Raw genomic sequence first — 19,824 nt, forward strand, 5'->3', positions numbered from 1 at the left:
CAAATCAACGTACCTAAAAACCTCTCCGCTGAGTAGGTATCAGTTTGCATATCGGAGCAACATGTCAACAGTGGATGCAATACATACCCGATCAGAAGAGCATAACTAAAAAAATACAAAATTCTATCAACGTGAGAAACAAATAACATATTTTGATACAATTTTGTATTTTTTCATATAATTTTGAAAACAAAATTGAATCTGAATGAGTTATAATAACAAAACGTGAAATGAAGTAGTTCTGAAACAAGTCTAACTAATTTTTCGTTTTTATCAAAACCTGTTGTTTCTAACAATGTTTGTTATTATATTGTTCTATATACTATCTCATTTTGTTAGAAAGCTGATATATTAGTAACAAATTTTGATATGTGTTGGATACTAGTAGAATCATTTCTGTTATAATTTCTGTTATTTTAACACCTAACGGGACCAAATTGAAAACACATCCTGTAAGGTTTTTCCCGTAACAAACTAACAACTTTTGTTACATTTTTGTTTTTTGTTTCTGATCGGGTATGCTGACGACAAAAATATCGCAATCTATAGATCCAAAAGAAATCGCACTCGCTGCGTTCTTAGACATAAAGGGAGCTTTTGATAATGTATCCCATTACTCAATGTTGAACGCAATGGGAAACCATGGGTTTGATACATATTCCTCAAAATGGATCAAAACCACGCTGAATAGTCGTGAGATAACTGCAGTATAGGGTAATACAACCCTTACAAGGAACACAACTAAGGGATGCCCGCAAGGTGGAGTTCTATCGCCTTTGCTGTGGTCATTGGTTGTAGACCAGCTACTTAGAAACCTAACTGAGTTAGGTTTCGAAGTGGTCGGATTCGCCGGTGATGTGGTTCTTGTGAGGGGAAAATTCGACAGTACAGTATCGGGGGGAATGCAGTTAGCTCTAAATTATACCTGAGAATGGTGTAGACAAGAGGGGCTGACTATTAACCCCTCTAAAACAACCATTATTCCCTTCACTCGGAAAAGAAGGTACAACTTGAAGAGCATGAAGCTGGGCGAGACTACACTGCAGCTTTCCACTGAGACTAAACATCTTGGAGTAGTTTTAGATCAGAAACTCAGCTGGAATGCACATATTGAATATGTCATCGGTAAAGCTACGATTACCCTCTGGACATCTAGCAAAGCTATTGGCAGAACATGGGGTCTAAGGCCAAGTATGATTTATTGGTTGTACCAGGCAATAATAAGACCAAGAATAACGTATGCCTCGCTAGTGTGGTGGCCAAAAACAAAATAAAAGGTCAACGCAGAACAAGCTTGGCAAGTTGCAAAGGCTAATTTGTAATGCAATTACAGGAGTAATGAAAAGTGCTCCGTCGAAAGCCTAAGATGGAATTCTGCATCTTTTATCACTCCACCAGATAGTACAACTAGAGGCGAAAAAAAGGGCATTGAGACTAACACGCCTTAAAAAAGTACCTGATGGAGATCAGACAGGCCAGCTGGCAATCCTCAAACATGTCCAGCTGAGCAAACATATACCAGGTATCGAAGACTGGATGAATACAGAAGCAAACTTCGAAATACCTTTCAAAATCATAGAGACCGAACGGGAAGTTTGGGAACAAGGTGGCCCGAATATCCGACAAGGCTCTGTCGTCTTTTACACAGATGGCTCAAAAATGAATGATTCAACCGGAGCAGGTATGAATGATCCTGGGATAAGCATCTCGATACCAATGGGCCGTTGGCCTACAGTGTTCCAGGCCGAAATATTTGCAATTTATGAATGTGCACAAGTCTGTTTGGCTAGGAAATACAGGCATGTTAACATATGCATTTTTTCTGATAGCCAAGCAGCACTTAACGCACTAAAAGCCTTCATATGTATCTCTAAGCTAGTATGGGCCCAAGCAGCACACATTGTTGCAATACAGCAAATGCAAATCTCAATGCAGCATTCAAAGGTTGTAATATTTCGCATCCGTTACTTTTATTCAACTTGTAAATAACCGAAAAAGCGCAAGGGGTGGAGCCTATATGCAACTAACAGTGCTATGTGAAATCATCATCAGCATCGATAACCGCTGTAGCGTAGAAAGAAAAGAGAGGAGAATAAAATTTATTTTGTTTACCTTTACTCTCATTTTTCTTCGGTGATGGTGTCGCGAAGCTTCGTATGACAACATTATAAAACACCGCAAAAATATCGAATTTTTTCTCAACTCGTACTTCTGATATGCATGTAATTCTACCTGCGATTAAAAATTTACCGTGCAAAAAATGTTTTTACTTCGTTGTTATTCACGCACCTGTTATGAAGTGCTGGAAAAGAAATTTCATGATTCAAACTCGCCAAAATATAAACAATGTTTTGGGAGAAGATTGTTCAGGAAACCTTGCTCAGTGGATATGCAGTGTTTATCATGCAAAATATGAAACAAAAAAACTATATTTCCAACAATAATAATCATTTATCATTTGTTTTTATTGAAGATGGCTGCTTACTGTGTGATAATTTTAGCAAATATACGGTTCAATAAGATGTTGCTATACATTTTCATCACTAGGTTGTTTTCCTTACAAGTAAACCTTTGTGAAACAACAATATGCAACATCATGTGACATTACCGTTATTTAAAAGCATCATTAAATATACAGTTAGAACAAGATTGCCGAAAACTTTTAAGCAATTTCTAGTGTTCAAATACGAGAATGATACACGTGAATAACATAATGTTGCTCAATTCTTTTAAATTCCTTTAGTGTAACCGGAAAAGTTTCTTGCACCGTTAAAAAAGTTTTAAAACAACAAATATTGAGTAGTCACATTTCAAAACATGTTGCAGGTGCTGCTTGGGGGAGTGCATCCTTTCACTGAAACAACTGGCAGAAAGGAACCAAGTATGGTTATACTGGGTTCCTGGTCACTGCGGTCCTGGAAGGTAATTAAAAAGCCAATACGTTAGCTAGACAGGGGTCATGTACCTATTTCATTGGCCCAGAACCGTTCTGTGGGGTGTCATCAAGCGCCTTGAAAGCAGAATTGAAAACCTGGGAACATAGGACAATACAAGAGAACTATATATGCTCAGTAGGGCTACGCCAGTCTAAACGCTTCATAAAGCCAAGCGTGAAGAAAAGCCAGCAATTGCTTAGTTTAAATAAAAAGGGACTAAGGACAATTACTGGATCGTTCAGAGGACACTGTCCAAGTAAGCATCACCTAAAAATTGGTCAGTCAGATGACGAAATTTGTCGTCTCTGCGGGTTCGAATGTGAAACCGCAGAACATTTGCTCTGCCACTGCAGCCTGCCGGTACCCGCATAACTGTCCCATACTGATTTTGTCACTTTTGAGTTATCATCGGGAATCTACTTAATTGTTATCATATTTTCCGAAAGAAATCGAAAAGTGATACTTTGGTATAGGAAAACATGGAAAAAATACCAAGTTGTTTTTGTCCCATATTGAAAGTACCCGCATTACAGACCCACTGCTTGCAGTTTGCATATAATTTTGCTCCAGATTAGTGATATCGGATTATTTTAGGCATATAGAAGTATGTCATTTAATTAACTAGACTGATGTTGTTTTTCTGTAGTACAATCTACGTTGCCGTTGATACTGCTGGTTGCTGGTTGAATTTATATGGGGTGGGACAAAATATGCGAGTACTTTTGAAATGTACCCGCATATTTTGTCCCATATTGTTTTGTTTTCAGATTATATAACGTAAAGTCAATTCCACCCACGATTTTTTGTTCTCAACGTTAAACTTGTGGTGCCATGAAACTGGTCTGGTCATTGGTTTTGGATGTAACAGCTGGAAATCAGAAAATTTACGGATAATATAAAATCGCCGTTTTCTCAACATGTTGTTTTTCATTATGGGACAGTTATCCGGGTACCGGCAGTGCAGTGCACTAATACAGCGCAGACGAAGAGCCTTTGGAAAAGGAACTTTGGAGCCTTTTGAGGTCTGATCTGCGAATCCTTATGAGGTAATACATTTCATACGAAATTCAGTGCCTAATTGGGAGAAAGGGTGCGATATGACAACGACGATCACTTCCATCAATAGTGGTATGTCTGTCACGAGTACCTAGACTAAAGAAGAGGTATACCACAAAAGATCAAAATGATGGTCGCAGTGGTCCAAATCTTACAAAAAAATCGGCGTCGGGAGGGTAATATCCACATAAATAAACACTTCCCTTTTAAGACAAACAAAATAAATGAACTAATTATATACACAAAATCTCAATAAAATTCTAAGCGGAGGCTACCAACGCTTAAAACACTTAACATTTATTGCCGGGTCTCGGTAATTTATTGCCGAGAACGGCACCACTGAGTGGTAGGTTAAAAAAATAATGAGCGCTGCCACATTTTTTTCGTGAATCTCGGTTCAGCTAACTGAAATTTCGGCTCAGTAACATTTTGTGCCTAAATTTTTAGTTAGGTTGAACCTAGATTTACGAAAAAAATGTGACAGCTGCCATTTTTTTAACCGAGTACTCAGTTGTGCCGTTCTCGGCAATAAATTACCGAGACCTGGCAAAAAAAATTTAAGTGTGTCCCAAACCGCCTGCAAACTAAAACGCGTTATTTAAAACAATCGCGTAAAAATAATTCGCGTTAAAATAATTCCGAACTGGGACACAGGCTTACAACCAACTAACTCAACTCCATCCATGAGTTCGAGCATCTTTGTCCATTACTTTGGCCGGTCTTCCACTACCATTCTGGCAATTTGTTGTTGAGGTTTATAGGAAATTATACACAGCCGAAACTGGACGATTTTCGCTTTTAAATGGTTTACCATGAACGTTTTGCCCAAATTTTTGTGCAGTTTAGTTAGCACTGTACAATGCGCTTACACGAGGTTTCTTGTTTCGACGCCATTTTAAACAGAACTTAGCAACAAAACGAAAAATACTGGCATAAAGAGGAGGGAGAGAGTTTATATATACATACTCTCATATTTTTTGGGCGTGTTTGTTGTTGGGTAAAAAAGCCTCAAATAAATTTCAAAATTTTAATTGTCACCCGTCAAGTCTTGGCTGACGTTTGAAATTGAACGACAAGTTGGTGGAAATCATCGAGAAACTTTGAAGAATATTTTAATTGCCCAGCAAATCTTGCCAACAACTTTTTTGTGCCTTTCCACTTTACAAAAAAGTAGCTGCAATGCCAGTTGATGCAATTTCATTTTCAGAACGAATCAATGCCAAATTAAAGATATATAACTTGAAACTGAAAAATCCAGTGAGTGCATAAAATAAATAAGTTCCTTAGGTTTCATCATTTACGGTTTTCTTCAGGATGTCATACACAAATATTTACTGGTGATTTGATAGTGGTATATTCATACGTACTGCGAGGCTCTATGCTTGTTCTATCTCGCTACACCCACTCATGCAGCTACATCGAAATTATCCAGTCTTAGCTAAAAACGGTGTAAAAAGGGCCTCACTTCGAGTTGCATCACGGGTAAAAACGCTGTAGAAAATTACCAATTTGACCGATCCTTTTCAAACTTTCAGACAAAAAAATATAACCCATTGGTAGTCTTGTGGTATATTTATTTGATTCAATTTCAATGCCATAACCTCACGCCCGCACCTTACGCTTAACTAGGCTTCGCTCTTCAGGGTTTGCAGTGGCTACCCAACCGGGAAAACCGGGAATTGTTTGGAACCGGGATACACCGGGAAAAACGGAAATTTCACTGAGATTGTGAGATTGTGCTAGTGGGGGTGAGATTGTGCTATACAAACCCATTGTTTGTCAGCCATCTCATGGCGATCACCAGACCAAAACTTCTTGAATAAATTTCCAAGAAAAACTACTCTTCTGACTCGGAAAAGATGGCTGACAAGTCACGGACTGGATGCCACAATCTCACCGTATTTACCGTATTTACGCACTTTCTCCAGAATATTGAACTTGCGTTAGACATTACAGTACAGTAGCCCTGGAAACTGCCGGAAGTGCGCCTTGACGTAGGTCTCATCATCCATGATGAGACAATGAGGCTTCGTCCGAATCTCCGTGTACGGTTTAAGGGCCTGTGACTTTCCCACCGTATGTTACCATTCTTTACGATTTGGAGCCTTCTGCACTTTGTACGTACGCAGTCCCTCCTGGTCCTTGGCTCTCTGAGGAAATGACTTGGACAGATTCAACTTTTTGGCCACATTCCCGACCGAAGCTTTGGGATTTCGCGTAAACGCTTTCACAATACGCTTGTGATCCTGATTTTAATAGTACACCCGATCAAACGATTATAACAAACGGGTAACACAAATATATCTGAGCTTGATAGAAATAACAAAGCCTGTAATATTCTTGATATGCCAGGATAATAAAAAGTACAAAATTATATCAGATTCTGTTATCATTTAATACATTTATAATGTAAACTTTCTTAAATTAATAAAAAAAATTTTTTTATCATTTACTTGAATGTTCAAAAGTTTGTTTTCTTTGAAGCATATTTATTGTAGAATTTATTATTCAATTGAGAAAATATTGTACATTCTAACTAATTCTGATCTTTTTCTGCCTAAAATCTTACAAAACTTGCTATAATTTGTAATAATCAGCATGTAATTTTGAAGGGAATTTTGATATTTAAACTATCAACAGACTAAGTTTAGAAGACAAGTTGATACAAAAAGTTCGTAAACACAAGTTGATACAAAATATCAAAATTTGTTATAATCCTGATGTTTTTGACTGATCGGGCATGCATTCTGACCGCATTTCTCCTTTCGTTCGATGATCAGAGTTTCGTAGTGTCGTTTAATCACATGACTCACCATTAACTGCACGATTCCGAGTTGTTTCCCGATGACCCGATGAGAGCGTTGACGATTTTCCAGGTGCTTGGGCAAAATCAATTCGCGGCGTGGCTTTTCGAGTAACGGCATTTTTTTCCAATTTTCGAAAAACTACCCCGGCTGACGGTATAATCAGCTCATTTCTTACAGTGCATATATGAGTTTTTGTTTTTATTCAACTTCTTCTTGGAAGCTAACTTGACCATGGTGAGCTCCCCGGAAGTAGCAGTCAAATGGCTCGTATTTTGCCTAGAACAAATGGTTCACAAAGATAATCTCACGAGAACTATAGCAAGACATTGCTGACTTCCTATTGCCGTAGCGCCTTAATACTTTTTGTAGAGATGTGATAGCTGGTTCAGGCAAGAACCTACCTTACTTTACCGTATTTACTAAGAAGATTTCGATTCTATCGCACGGCAATGCCACGTTGGAGCGTAGTCATGAATCTAAAAGTGGAAAGACAGGCAGCGCCTTGGTGCACGATGCAGTACAAAATGTCGGTGGAGGAGACGAAATTGATATCACTAAGTCGTTTATCCATTACGCTCGCATTTCACATAGCCGATATGTTGAATCGTTGAAGGCAAACAAGAAGGAGCAGTCAGATCAAGATGAAGAAGCTTGTAGATTACTTAAGGGGTTATATACCTTTTTAGTTTTCAAAAAAACCGAAAAAAAATATTGTATTATCTTCAAATACAACATCTTGAGAACATTTTCACAAATTTTCATTAAGATCTGAGTAATAGGAAGAAAGTTAGAGCGATTTTCAGCGCGCCTCGCCACGGCCGCATAAGCTAAACTTGAAACTTTACACGCGATTATCTCGGAATAGTGATTTCCGAAAAATGACTTTACCGTGATCCTGATTGCGGGAAAACTACTGAACCGATTTCCTTCATATTTTTTTTTAAATTTTCGTTATTAAATTCGCCGGTCCTTGAATGATCGCTTTTCGAAACATACAGTTACATTTTGCCGCAAAAAAAATTTTAATGCAATTTTTAGCGCTCAAAACGTGCATTTTTTGGGAAAAATGTTCCCATTTGCACTGAAAACAAAATACTCATAAAAGCGATCGTTCAAGGACCCGGCACACTTCTAAACTAATGAAATAATATGAGTTTTTTGATTTCGGTTGACCCGCTGAGTCTCTATCAGGATCACCGCAAGCCTCTGCAAAAAATAGCGTTTCGGGGAAACGGCCATTACTCCAGTAATAGTTGGTATATCTCAAAATCAGTCGTATTGTTTTGTTTTTGATAAACTGTACTTTCAGAAAAGTACCCCTTTGATGAAATGAAAATGGTGCTATGCACTTAAAAATAGATTCAAACTTCCCTCATTTTTCTCGACCAAAAAGGTATATAACCCCTTAATAAGCTGAACTGCGGGTTAGGAGCGTCCTGAATCGACTGTACCGTCCTGTTTCTCCAGGTCGAAGTTATGAACGAAAGTGACCCCGTTGGTTTCGTACCATTCCAGGACGTAATTTGAATAGTGGCACGAAGCTAGATCCAGCCAAAAGATCGTAAGTACCTCGTGTTTCTTCAACAGAGGAAGTAGACGCTTCTGTAAACACTTCTTGAGGTAGTAGTTCGCTTTTGATGGGGTATTTATTTAAAAACTTTGAAAGTTTCTACTTCCTAAGTTCCTCGGGACATCAAACTTGTGCTGGTCAGTGAAGAGAGGTAGCCCCGGAAGCTGCCGTAATTCCTTGGGGCTTCGTCAGCATCTGGATGTACAGTTTCCGAGCCCGTGACTTTCCCACCGTATTTTGCCGTTCGTCACAATTCGAAGCCTTCTGCACTCAGTACGTACGCAGTTCCTCCCGGTCCTTGGCTCTCTGAACGAAAGACTTGGACAGATTCAACTTTTTGGCCACATGCCCGACCGAAGCATTGGGATTTGACGTAAACGCTTCCACAACTCGCTTGTGATCCTGATCACTAAAAGCACATGCATTCTAATCGCATTTCTCCTTTCGTAGTGTCGTTTAATCACACGAGTCAGTTAATGAACTGCACGATGCCGAGTTGTTTCCCGATGGCCCGATGAGAGCGTTGACGATTTTCCAGGTGTTTGGGCAAAATCAATTCGCGGCGTGGCTTTTCGAGTAACGGTATTTTTCTCCAATTTTCGAAAAACTGACAGCGATAAAAACACGGAGTAAACTTCTGAGGAAATTGCTGTAGTGCTGCTTCCACCTGTCGGTCATCTTAAAGTTCATCCGTCAAGGTTCTTCAAATTTACGATAATGAATAAAAAGTTACCACTTTTAGTTATATACACGATCAGAAGACTAATAAATTGTTGAAATTCCATGTATTCTTGAAGGTGAAGTACATTTTATCATATTTATAATGACGTTATGAGTTTTAAACTGTTTTTACAATAACTATTGCAATAACTCATTTAATTCAATATAAGTACGGTTTTTGCTGTACTAATTTTTCTAACACCGAGCTGGGAGTTGAATAAATTTTTTTTCACTCGGTTTGAGAGAGCAAATGGGATCGAAACTGTTTTACTGGATACGTGCTCACGAAGTAATCTTGATCTCAGAGGCTCCAAGCAAAGCCCGTATGAGCATTGCTGCACACTTTTCCGATTTATGCGCAATGAAAGGAAAACCGTTTGCTTGGTGGTAGATGCAATTCAATGTTCGCTGGCATCCGACCAGACAGAAATGGGCGTTCTGTTTATTAATTTACAATCATTGATCTGCCTCTGGAAGATTGCAGCCGGTGGTTGAACATGGTAAATTACGCGATCCACTTGTCGATTATGAATGTTTGCATTCGATAATACATGTGTTATGCAATTTTTATTATACTTTATTTTTTTTAAAGCTTTGATTGTTTCAAAAAAATTTTAAGTGTGTCTTAATTTTTAGTGAAAACGTGGTCTGATGTATGATGATATTTAATCGAACGAAAGTATGATTACACGTTAGATAAAAATTGCCTCATAGCTAACACACATCCATTTTTTTTCTAAGAAAATCACACTTAAGAATGTCTACTCAAATGAAACATTGTATGTCACATCGATTAATACCAGTTCATTAGCGTAAGCGACGATGTGGCATGTATCTCTCATCTGTACTACATGCAATATTGCACCCGAGTGCCTGCTTCGCTGGCAACAAGGTGTCTAATTGCTAATTAGAGGTTTCGAACTTTTAGTTGGCCTTCCGAAGAAATCCGCTCATTGGATGCAAGTTTTATCGACTTTCTATGATTTTACAAAAAAAAAAAATAAAGATGACTATCCCCAAGTTGTCATTAGCACATGAATCAAACACCCGCTGGGACGCGGCCTATCCCTGCGCGCCCCCTCAAGTGTAACAGGTGATCATGCGTTGAATCAATAGTAAAAAAAATACCTCTATCATTTTTCCTCACTTCACTTTCGCTTGCCACAGCGCGCAATGCGCAACATACTCCGCTCAGCCAACGCTTCATAGTCGGGTATACAGGCCCGAGCTATCCGCGGCCGGTCCCTCCGGCATATCAAAAAGAGAGATAAAAACCATCCTCAAAGTTGGGTCAAGGTTTCAGCAGAGGGAATCTGCAGGCCGGGCTACGCGAGACAGGTGACCGACGACTTTTTCTGTGGGAAGTCTGTAGCAGACAGGGTGTCGACAGGGGGTTGGATTGGCGGGCTCTACCCTCCCGCCGAATCGGCTCAAGTGTCTCATGTAATAAAACTTGTTTTGTACCTCGGTGATTTTGCGCACCGTGCGATTGGCTTTTCGCTGCTTCTCGAGTACGAAGGGGGATGGCTGTTTAGGCGTTCAAGTTCAGCAGGGCAATGGAGCGGCGCAAGAGAGGGGTTACTATCATCCATCGAGTATGATCACAACCAGGTATGTATCATTTCTTCCCGTCACCACCTCACCTTGCGTGGTTCGCTGCTGGGGCGACAGATGCAAGCATGATCACAAAAACGGCTATACGGGAAGGAATAAACGCTTGCGATTACTTCCGACTGGAGAGTGAAGATGCTGACGCTGTTTCTGGGATCTTTTAGCCTTTTCGATTTCATGCGCGATGTGCCCATGTGCATTTATGGAATGAGTATCCGATTGTTTTTGGGTCACATGGTTATCGAAAGTGTGGATGCCACAGGGGTTCATCGAACCGAGGGTTATTCCCGGCAGAAAGTCACGATTTGTGAATGATATTGGGGAGAGCATTGACCTGGGCTTGTAGGCTTCGGGAAAAAGTTGGACGATCGCTTTATGAGAGTGAACAAAAGATGTTGTAAAATATTATCGAAGTAACAAACAAGTATAGTTCAGTACTCTGGAATAATGAGCATTGATTATTAAGATAAAATTTTTTATTACCGTAAGTTCGGAAATAAATTTGTGAAATAAGGTGTTCGCATTTGCATTAAAATCGCCGTGGTATGAAGACGCATGGTTATTGGTATAACTTCCATATCGAACCGGTTACACTAGCGAAACCTGACTAATTTTAGATATTCAAATTATTAAAATGTAGCAACTCGTGACGAATAGTGCACTTGAAATTGTCAACTGTCAACTTTTCTGGCAAGGAATCTGCAAATTACAACAAAACTAATCTAAAAAATGTAATGCTAACATTTGCCAAGCATATAAAGTTATGATATTGTAAATATTTTTTCAAGTTTGAGAAAATAACTCCATATAACTACTCGTAAACATACACTTGCATCATCCTACTCAATGATTAGGATCTGAATTCAATCAGTCCAAAAAATCCAAAATTCCCAACCCATCGATATGGAAGAAAATTACACATCTGTGATTATACTTCACCTCAACATCACCGTGTAGAATTAAAAGGCAATTATTAGCGCACCGCCCTTTGTCTTATTTCTCTGCATTCCTATTCTTTCCGTATCCTGACCTGCTTGAACTTCGTGAGAGAAGACGACACCATAACTTTGGCTACAAGTCAAAAGTGAAATTTTCGGTCAATTTTGAGGTCAATCGCACAAGGACTCATCTTGAGTGCAGACTGTCCTAATTTTCCGTTGTTGTTTTCATCTTCAAGATTCGCGCCTGGCTGGTAAGTACGTATGTCCACGCATGTCCTACTTCGCGGAGTCGGTTGCATCTGGTTCGAGGCACGCATCGTGCCAACAGTCAGCAAAATTTATTGCTAGTGCGGTAGTAAATTTGTACAATTTTTTACTGAAATTGCGTGGCATAATGATGCAGAAGAACTTACGGAACTCGGTACATATTCGTTTTCATAGGAGAAAACTTCGTTTTAGATATCATTGCAGAAATCGTTGCAGTGGACCGGCAGCCTCATACTATCGTCAGCTAGTTATCGCTACCAGTGAGGATGAAAGTGGTTTTTCTAGCTGTTGGGAAAATCTCTCGCTGCGAAATGGTGCTTCTGGTTAACAGGTTTCCGGCGTCGAACACTAGGTCTATGAGTCACGAGAGTCAAGCTCTGAAATATGGCGGGTACATAACGAAATGAAACTTGTTTTGTCGAGACTCGGAAGATATTGTATAATATTTCTGAAGAGTAAATCGTGTTTAATTACATTAAACGGACACAGTATAGTCCTGGAGAACAAATCAGGTTATTGGTTATATTCTGGTACATTTCGTTTCGCAACTTTATTGAAAAGTTCCTCCAAACTTTGGCTTATTTATTATATATACAGTCTAAAACGTGCGTTTAATTAGGTGATAATTAATGAATACTTTCTTACAGTTGCTGTACCAGATCTACCTCAACCTCTTGAACGCACGGAACTAAAGATAGGATGGAAATACGATGGAACTGGATTGCCCTGACTCTCCTTATAGTGATCTTTCATACAGCAGTGACACACGACATGGTGGATTCTCGAAGCAGGGCGGAATTAAGTAGTAAAAGCAGTCAAAGTAGTACAAATGCCGCTTTGGAAGATGCAATCGATAAAAAAGGTGATTCCGGAAAACCACTCGTGGATCACGTGGATTCGGAGCTTGTCGCGAGAAACGAACACAGGCCAGTGGAAAGTAATGTAATAGATAGTACGCAAGAAATTACTGCGAAGAAACATATTCCGAAAGAAAACAAAAAATATCGGAAAAAGTACATCTCAAACGAAGACTATCGAAAAACAACACAGCAATATGGAGAACAGAAGACTGCAACTGAAAGTGAAAATGAACAGGCGGAACAAAAACCGCTACGGAGCTCCCCAGACGAATCTGACAAACCGCACAGTCGGAAGAAACGGCTGATTTGGGTAACGGACGACGGAAGGCTGGCACTTCCCCCCGGTACTTCGCTAACTATCGCTCCAACGATTGCGCTGCCATTCGTCCGGTATCCACCGACCGGGTTTCTGTCAAACATCTCTATCAGTTTACCAGTGACAAGTGAGTAAACGTTTGTAAAATTATTAGAGTTTAGAATAACTGTAATGGTAAAAGCTGTGAAATTGTCCTGGGAGTATATTTAAAATATAGCCAAGGGGGACCATTCGCTGTCAATGGAATCAAGCATGGGTTTATGCTGTGGCTCCTCATAAATCCTTCCTCCAGACTGATTTGTTCAATGCTTTGGTGATTTCCTTTTAACAAAATAAGTCATTCTTATAACAAAATTCTCTAGATAAACAAATGATTAATTGTCCTCTTCAAGAAATTAACATTAGGGTAAGGAATCGATTTATCAGGTATCCACTATTTTCATCAGTCGGGCCCTAAACTCCTGAATATTGATCAATCAATTTCAACGATGGTAACAACAACTCTGTTTAAGAAGCTGTTCCACGAATGTATCAAAATCTTTTAACAAATATCAAATCAAAATTGCATTGTCATGAAGAATAACCTCTGTAAAACAGATTCAAGCTGCTTAAAATACTTTCGGGAAGAATAGTCTCACTCGGTTGGCAAATAAAAGCAAAATCTTTACTTAAAAAGACAGCGAAAAGGTCATAACGGAATTTAGTTGAATTGAAAAACAAAACAACCGAAGCAGCAGAGAAACTCTTAAGGTGGCATCCATAAATTACGTAACGCTCCTAGGGGAGAGGGGGTATCTCTGAGCGTTACGGTTTGTTACAAAGGGAGGGGGGTAAGATCAGCGTTACGTAACACATACACTTTGGAGAGACTCTCCAAAAACGAGCATTTTTATCAAGCAAATTCTCTTACAGCGTTACGTAATTTTTAACGGAGGTAGGTGTTGGCGGACGATTCCCCCAGACGGTCTCGAGGTACGACGCTGTTCTTACAAGCTAGTCGTCGTGAGTTCGAGTCTCGGTTCGGGAAAGACTGTTAGTGTCAGTAGGATCGTAGCGCTAGCCCCGTAATTGTCATGTAGGGGAAAGTAGGTAAAGACGAACACCCTAAGGTTTAACCCAAATAATGACTCAGGTATTGCTATTTAGATCGCAGTAGTCATACAAAATGAAACTTAAGATCATTTGTTGTCATAATTATTTTCGGTATTAGTGAACTTCCTCCAAGTTTTATGTGTTTTGGGTCTTCAAAAATTCAATTTGCTGTTTTTTGACATGGTTGGGAAAGACGGACACCTGGAGTGGGTAAGAAGGACACTACGATGGTAAAGGTGGACACTCACAAAAAAGATGTAGTACGTTACGTGTTTTTTTTATTTACGTGTAAAGTGATGGCGATACACTACTCTACGCTATTAGACGTGAACGTATACGTGAACAGTTTGAGAGGGTGGGTTAGGATGAAGGAAAATACTACACTCATAAGCACTCGCCGGCTCTTACTCTTCTATAAATTAGTATTTTTAGAAAGTTACTCGTTCGATATTATATCGGTGACGATTATTTGGTGAATATCGAATATAAAAAATAAATAAGAATAACTCATGTTCAAAATGTTCAATTCTTGTTGAGTAATTTATGGTTTAAATGGTAATCATATTCATGAGATAAACTTTCAATCAGTAGCAGCATTGCAGTTTTAATTGCACGCGAGTAGAAGCCGTGTCCGCTGCAATGATAGACGACGAGAAACTACCGGCGCTCTGCTACACATATACTCTACGGTACTGTTGCTTTTACTTTTTTTTGTCCTAGACACTTTTTATCGATTTTTACCGCTTTGCAATGAAAAAATAATGATAGCCAATGTATTACAACATTTGTTCAACATTTTATCTATCTACCAACATATTGATTATTGTAATTCATCATGTGGTTATGCTGTTATTATCGTTTGAAATCTGACGCTACATTTGCCAGTTTTATTTCCAATTTTGCAGAATGCATACCAGTATAGGAAACAAAGACGTAGTCCCACGTCAAAATTAACGGCCTATATGGCCTGTTCTAACTGCTAAGTGATTAATATCCGCTGGTTTCTCTCGCGGGTGTACTTTGTAAACATCTGTAGTACACACAACCGATATTACATGTGAAAATTCTTGGAAAAACCGTGTGTCCATCTTTCCCTAACTTATAGCGAATTTCTCTATTCCACTGCGTCCGTGCAAATCTGCCGAACAATAAAAAAACGGCATCGCGATTTACGACGTAAGTGAGAAAGAGATGCCAGATAATTGTTTACGAACTTAGCACGTGCGGTAGTGGGTTGAAGCTGACAAATTTTACAGTGCGCTTCGGGCAGCAAGCCAGGTCGAAGCTGGGTCAAAATCGAGCGAATAAAGAAGGGTTTTGACAGCAGTTAGTGCCCTTCCAGGTCAAAACGAGGTGAGTTGGTGGAATAAAGAAATTCGCTTTTAGTGTGTCCGTCTTGCCGGACCTGGCTGTAAATTTTTCAAACGATTGTAGCTCTCTATCGGAACATCGAAAATCTACTGGATTTTCACTAGAAAACCGAGTAAACACCAATTAAACACTTTACTATCGGAAACAAATGAAAACACATAAGTTTCACGAGTTTTTCACTATTTTCCGTGGATTGAAAATTACATTAAATAGCGCGTTCACGAAAATATACTTCATTTTACTTACAAATTTAACAGTTTGCTTGCTGAAAACCGACAAAGCATCTCAAAAGTATTAACACACTACAAAGAAGGTATTCGCATCACTCAATTATCATAATACATTCTAGTTTGTGAAATATTAAAAGTGTCCATCTTACCCGCAGTGTCCGTCTTTACCTACTTTCCCCTACACTAAACAGCTGGCTGCGAAGTCTGTGTTTAAATAAACAGAAGGTCGAGTTCCGAATCGGAATGTAGCACCCAAGGCTTTTAGATGTTGGAGTTCCGTTTCGTATCTAATATTTTAAAAAGGCCACTATAAACCAGAAAAAATTTCAAAAACTCAAGTAAAAACTCTACCAAATTTAATTTAGAGTGCACTAAAACTCTCGTAGATGTACCTTGAAACATCTGAAAATATTTCAAAAAGCTTGAAAGAATAAAGAAGAGTGAATTCCCCATTCAGCTCAAATCGAATTTTCGAAAAAAGTCCTAACATAATTAATGGATGACGCCAATTTGGTGCCATGCATGGATGAACTGATTCCAAATTTAGCTCACAACTTAGTTGAAAGTGCCTCAAAGAGTTACAACAAACTTTATGATAATTCAATTCAAATTATCGTGACAAAATCTACCTTTGCTAACGAGATAAAAATAAAGCAAATATATCCTATTTCACCTGAAATTCTTATTCAACATGTCTGAAAAACCTTTCCAAAAAAACGAAGAGGTTACAAATAAAATTATTCCAAATTTATCTAATATATCACTGACTACTCGGAGAGCAGCTTGTTTGAGCGTCTGTTCCCCAGGTTAGGAGCGGCTCAAACAGCGACTGAGCGATCGGCTGAACTATGAAAATCGGTGTCTCACCAGTTACGTTCAAGACGGCAGCCCCGTCGCGAGACTAGGCATCGCAGCCTCAGTAAGGCAGCATTCTGAAATAAACATACTACGAACAATCCAGAGAATGATACGAATCGGAACAATCGGTTTAGACCGAAGTGAATGAAGAAGGACAACGATTGGAAACTTGGCACTTAAAATGTTAGGACTCTGTTCGAGCCTGCACGCACGGGCAACTTGGCCAGAGGGATACGGTAGGTAGAAGTGGAGGTTGTAGCGGTGCGTTGACCAAAAACCGGAGAACGTGAATTCCGGCGGTTGATCCAACCGCGGGCACTTCTTTCAAGTTGAACATCTACTACAGTGGCGGCGACAGAGCCAAACGGGGCGTCGGTTTCGTGCTACTAGGAGACCAAATAAAGCGTGTCATTAGGTGAAGGATCAAGGGCAGATTATTCAATTACAGCACTACGAGCTCCTTGAGAAAACGTATGGAGAGTGCCCACAACACAACATAAAGATCGTCATCAGAGATATGAACGCATAAGTCGGACGAGAGGAGTTCTTTCGTCCCGTTATTGGTAGGGAAAGCCTTTACTCTATTACCAACGACAACGGCTTGAGGTTAGTGAACTTCGCCGCGACCAGGGGAATGGCCATCAGTAGTACCCATTTTACAAGTCTGAACATTCGCAAGCACACCTGGAGACACCCCAATGGAGAGGTTTGCTCCCAGATCGACCACGGCCAGACGTCATAGATGTGGTAAGTAAGATTCGCGCCCGACTGTCCAACGTAAAATAGGAGGGGAAGATACGTCTGGACATCCAGAGGTTATCTGCGGAAGAAGTTGCTGCAGAGTATACTCGGAAAGTTATTAGACGGATCGAACCTTCTGAAGTGGACCAGAGCGAGCAATGGAAGCACATCCATGGTGCGGTCAACGAAATAGCGCGAGAGGTGATAGGGATGACAACGGAACCATGTGTGGGTGGTGTCTAGAGGTGGCACTATGTGTAATGACAGGGAGAGGAAACTGACTGCCGATTAATCGCAGGTGGCCAAGCGTTGGAAGCCACATTTTGAAGTGGTGTTGAACGCTGAGGGAAACAGCGCTGGCAACAATGCAGCAATCAATCGAAACATGGAGCTATACAAATATACACGAAGACAGTAGAGCCAGCTTTTTCGGAGCCTAGAAAAGCTGGAGTTTGGGGAAGAGGAGCAGCAGTATCGTTTTCATGAAATGTGTATGGAAACTAGACGGAGAAATGTGGTGACAGGTGGATGCAGCACTACGATGAACACCTGAATGATGCAGAAGCAAGATGGTAAGAGGAATGACCTCGTCAGCACAATGGATAAAGGAGACATGCCGACCCACATAGTTCATAGGATAAGTTAAGGATGTGACCAAGCAGCCCAAGAACAACAAATCAGCTGGAAAAGCTGGCTTCTCGTTTGCATCAGCTAGTAGTCAGGATGTGGGATACAGACCAGGAGCGGAAGAAGTGAGCCATATGCCCAGTATACAAAAAAGGCGAAAAGTAAGAATGTGAGAACTATCGAACGATCGTGATTCTCAGCGCAGTCTACAAAGTGCTCTCCCTGATTATCTTTCGCCTTCCCTAGCTGCTAGCAGGAAGATTGGTGGAAAGAAGCCGATCGACAACGGACCAAATCTCCGTGCTGCGGCAGATCCTCTAATAGTGTCGTGAATATCAAGTTTTCAAGCACCATTTATCGATTTCAGGACGCGGGATACGATCTTCAATAATTTTAGCGAATTCATCTGCTTCCCTGACGCCGTGGACCTTGTCAGAAGGTTCCAAGCGGTTGCTGAACCAAGCTGAACCGTAAACCAGAAATGGTTGGATTGCGGGTAAATACATCAAAGTATCTTCTAGCAGGAGGAACCAAGCAGCTCGCATAGGCATTAGCGTTGCAATCGACGGAGATAACTTTGAGATGGTAGACGAATTCGTGTACCTCGAATAGTCGGTGACGCTTATAACTTATAAGACTCGTAGTTCTATGTGGGAGCAAGACAAGTACAATACTCTCGGAGGACTTCCAATTGCTGGCCATTTTCGAATGGCGGGTGAAAGGATTAACCATGAACTTGCACAACGTGCAATGGTCCAAGACCTTGCTTTGCGTTTTTAAATCCTAGCCGACACCAGCCGATTTTCTGAAACATAAGATTTCCTGAATCTCACTTGGCAACGCAAAGGGAGTAAAGCACTTTAAAGAAAAAATAGCGAAAAAATCACATGGAAGGGTGGAAACCCTTCTCCAGCTCATGTTCAACTGTTTCCCAAAATAAAACTGTTTTTTTTTGTTCGTAACTGCAATAGCTTGTCAGATCATAAACTTTTTTGTGAGTTTATCGTCAAAAAGTATTCGAGCTTGAACTTTATACAATTTAGGTCCAGGAAGCTGACCATAAACCATTTTCATGTACGTTTCGTCGTCCATTTGGATACATTCTTTGTACTTCGCAAGAGCCTTTTCGAGGCCCGAGTAGATCGGAATCCTTCTCGCAGACGAATATTTTTGACGGCACTTTGGCTGAAATTGAATTTCTTTGGGTTCAACAGGTTTTCAATATCTTCTGCCGCTCGATAGTAATGTCATTCACGTAAATGTTTGAGAACACTACACAGGGTCAACTTCGCCAATTTCAACTAAATTTCAACTGTATGTCACTAGTCTGACAGAGTGGAAAACTTATTAACTGGTTACCGAGTACCAGTGGGGAATGTTTTAGCTAGCAATACCTCTTTTCGATCGTGAAAACAAACTTTTTCAGAACGTTGCTGAGTGTTTTATTTTACCGTTTTCGTGCGATTAATTAAATAGCGTTTCAAATGTTGATTATAGCCATAATGTTTGTTCGGAAAAGTTTCAAGATATTCAAAAATACATCTTTAAATGTAGGAAGATGAGTGATCAATCCACCTAAAAGTGAGATAGAAAATGCTGTTTATGCTGAACATTGTTATTTTTTATCTCCTAAAATAAAAAAGTTATTTGACATATTTCGATATTTTTGAGGATACTTTCACCTCAACCATCTCAAAATACGCAATTTTACGCACGTGGCAGATTCATACGATGGAATAACTATCTTCAGACTTTCAATTAAAGGTACACGCTTTGCTATGTAAGAGTATGTAAGCAGCCTTTTCGCCTGTTTTTCAAAGC

At 39.8% G+C, this 19,824-nt stretch overlaps 1 protein-coding gene across 2 annotated transcripts in view; it reads left to right on the forward strand.

Moving 5' to 3' along the window:
• Positions 1-19,824, forward strand: part of LOC129722566 (uncharacterized) — a 30,710-nt gene that overhangs the window by 7,650 nt on the left and 3,236 nt on the right. For both annotated transcript variants that reach the window (XM_055676140.1, XM_055676139.1), the window contains one exon: positions 12,556-13,211. In XM_055676140.1, coding sequence (XP_055532115.1) covers positions 12,608-13,211 — 604 coding nt within the window. In that variant the 5' untranslated portion in view covers positions 12,556-12,607. The remainder of the gene's footprint in view (positions 1-12,555; positions 13,212-19,824) is intronic.

Source organism: Wyeomyia smithii, chromosome 2, assembly GCF_029784165.1.
Source record: "Wyeomyia smithii strain HCP4-BCI-WySm-NY-G18 chromosome 2, ASM2978416v1, whole genome shotgun sequence".
In the NCBI taxonomy this organism is placed as follows: Eukaryota; Metazoa; Arthropoda; class Insecta; order Diptera; family Culicidae; genus Wyeomyia; species Wyeomyia smithii.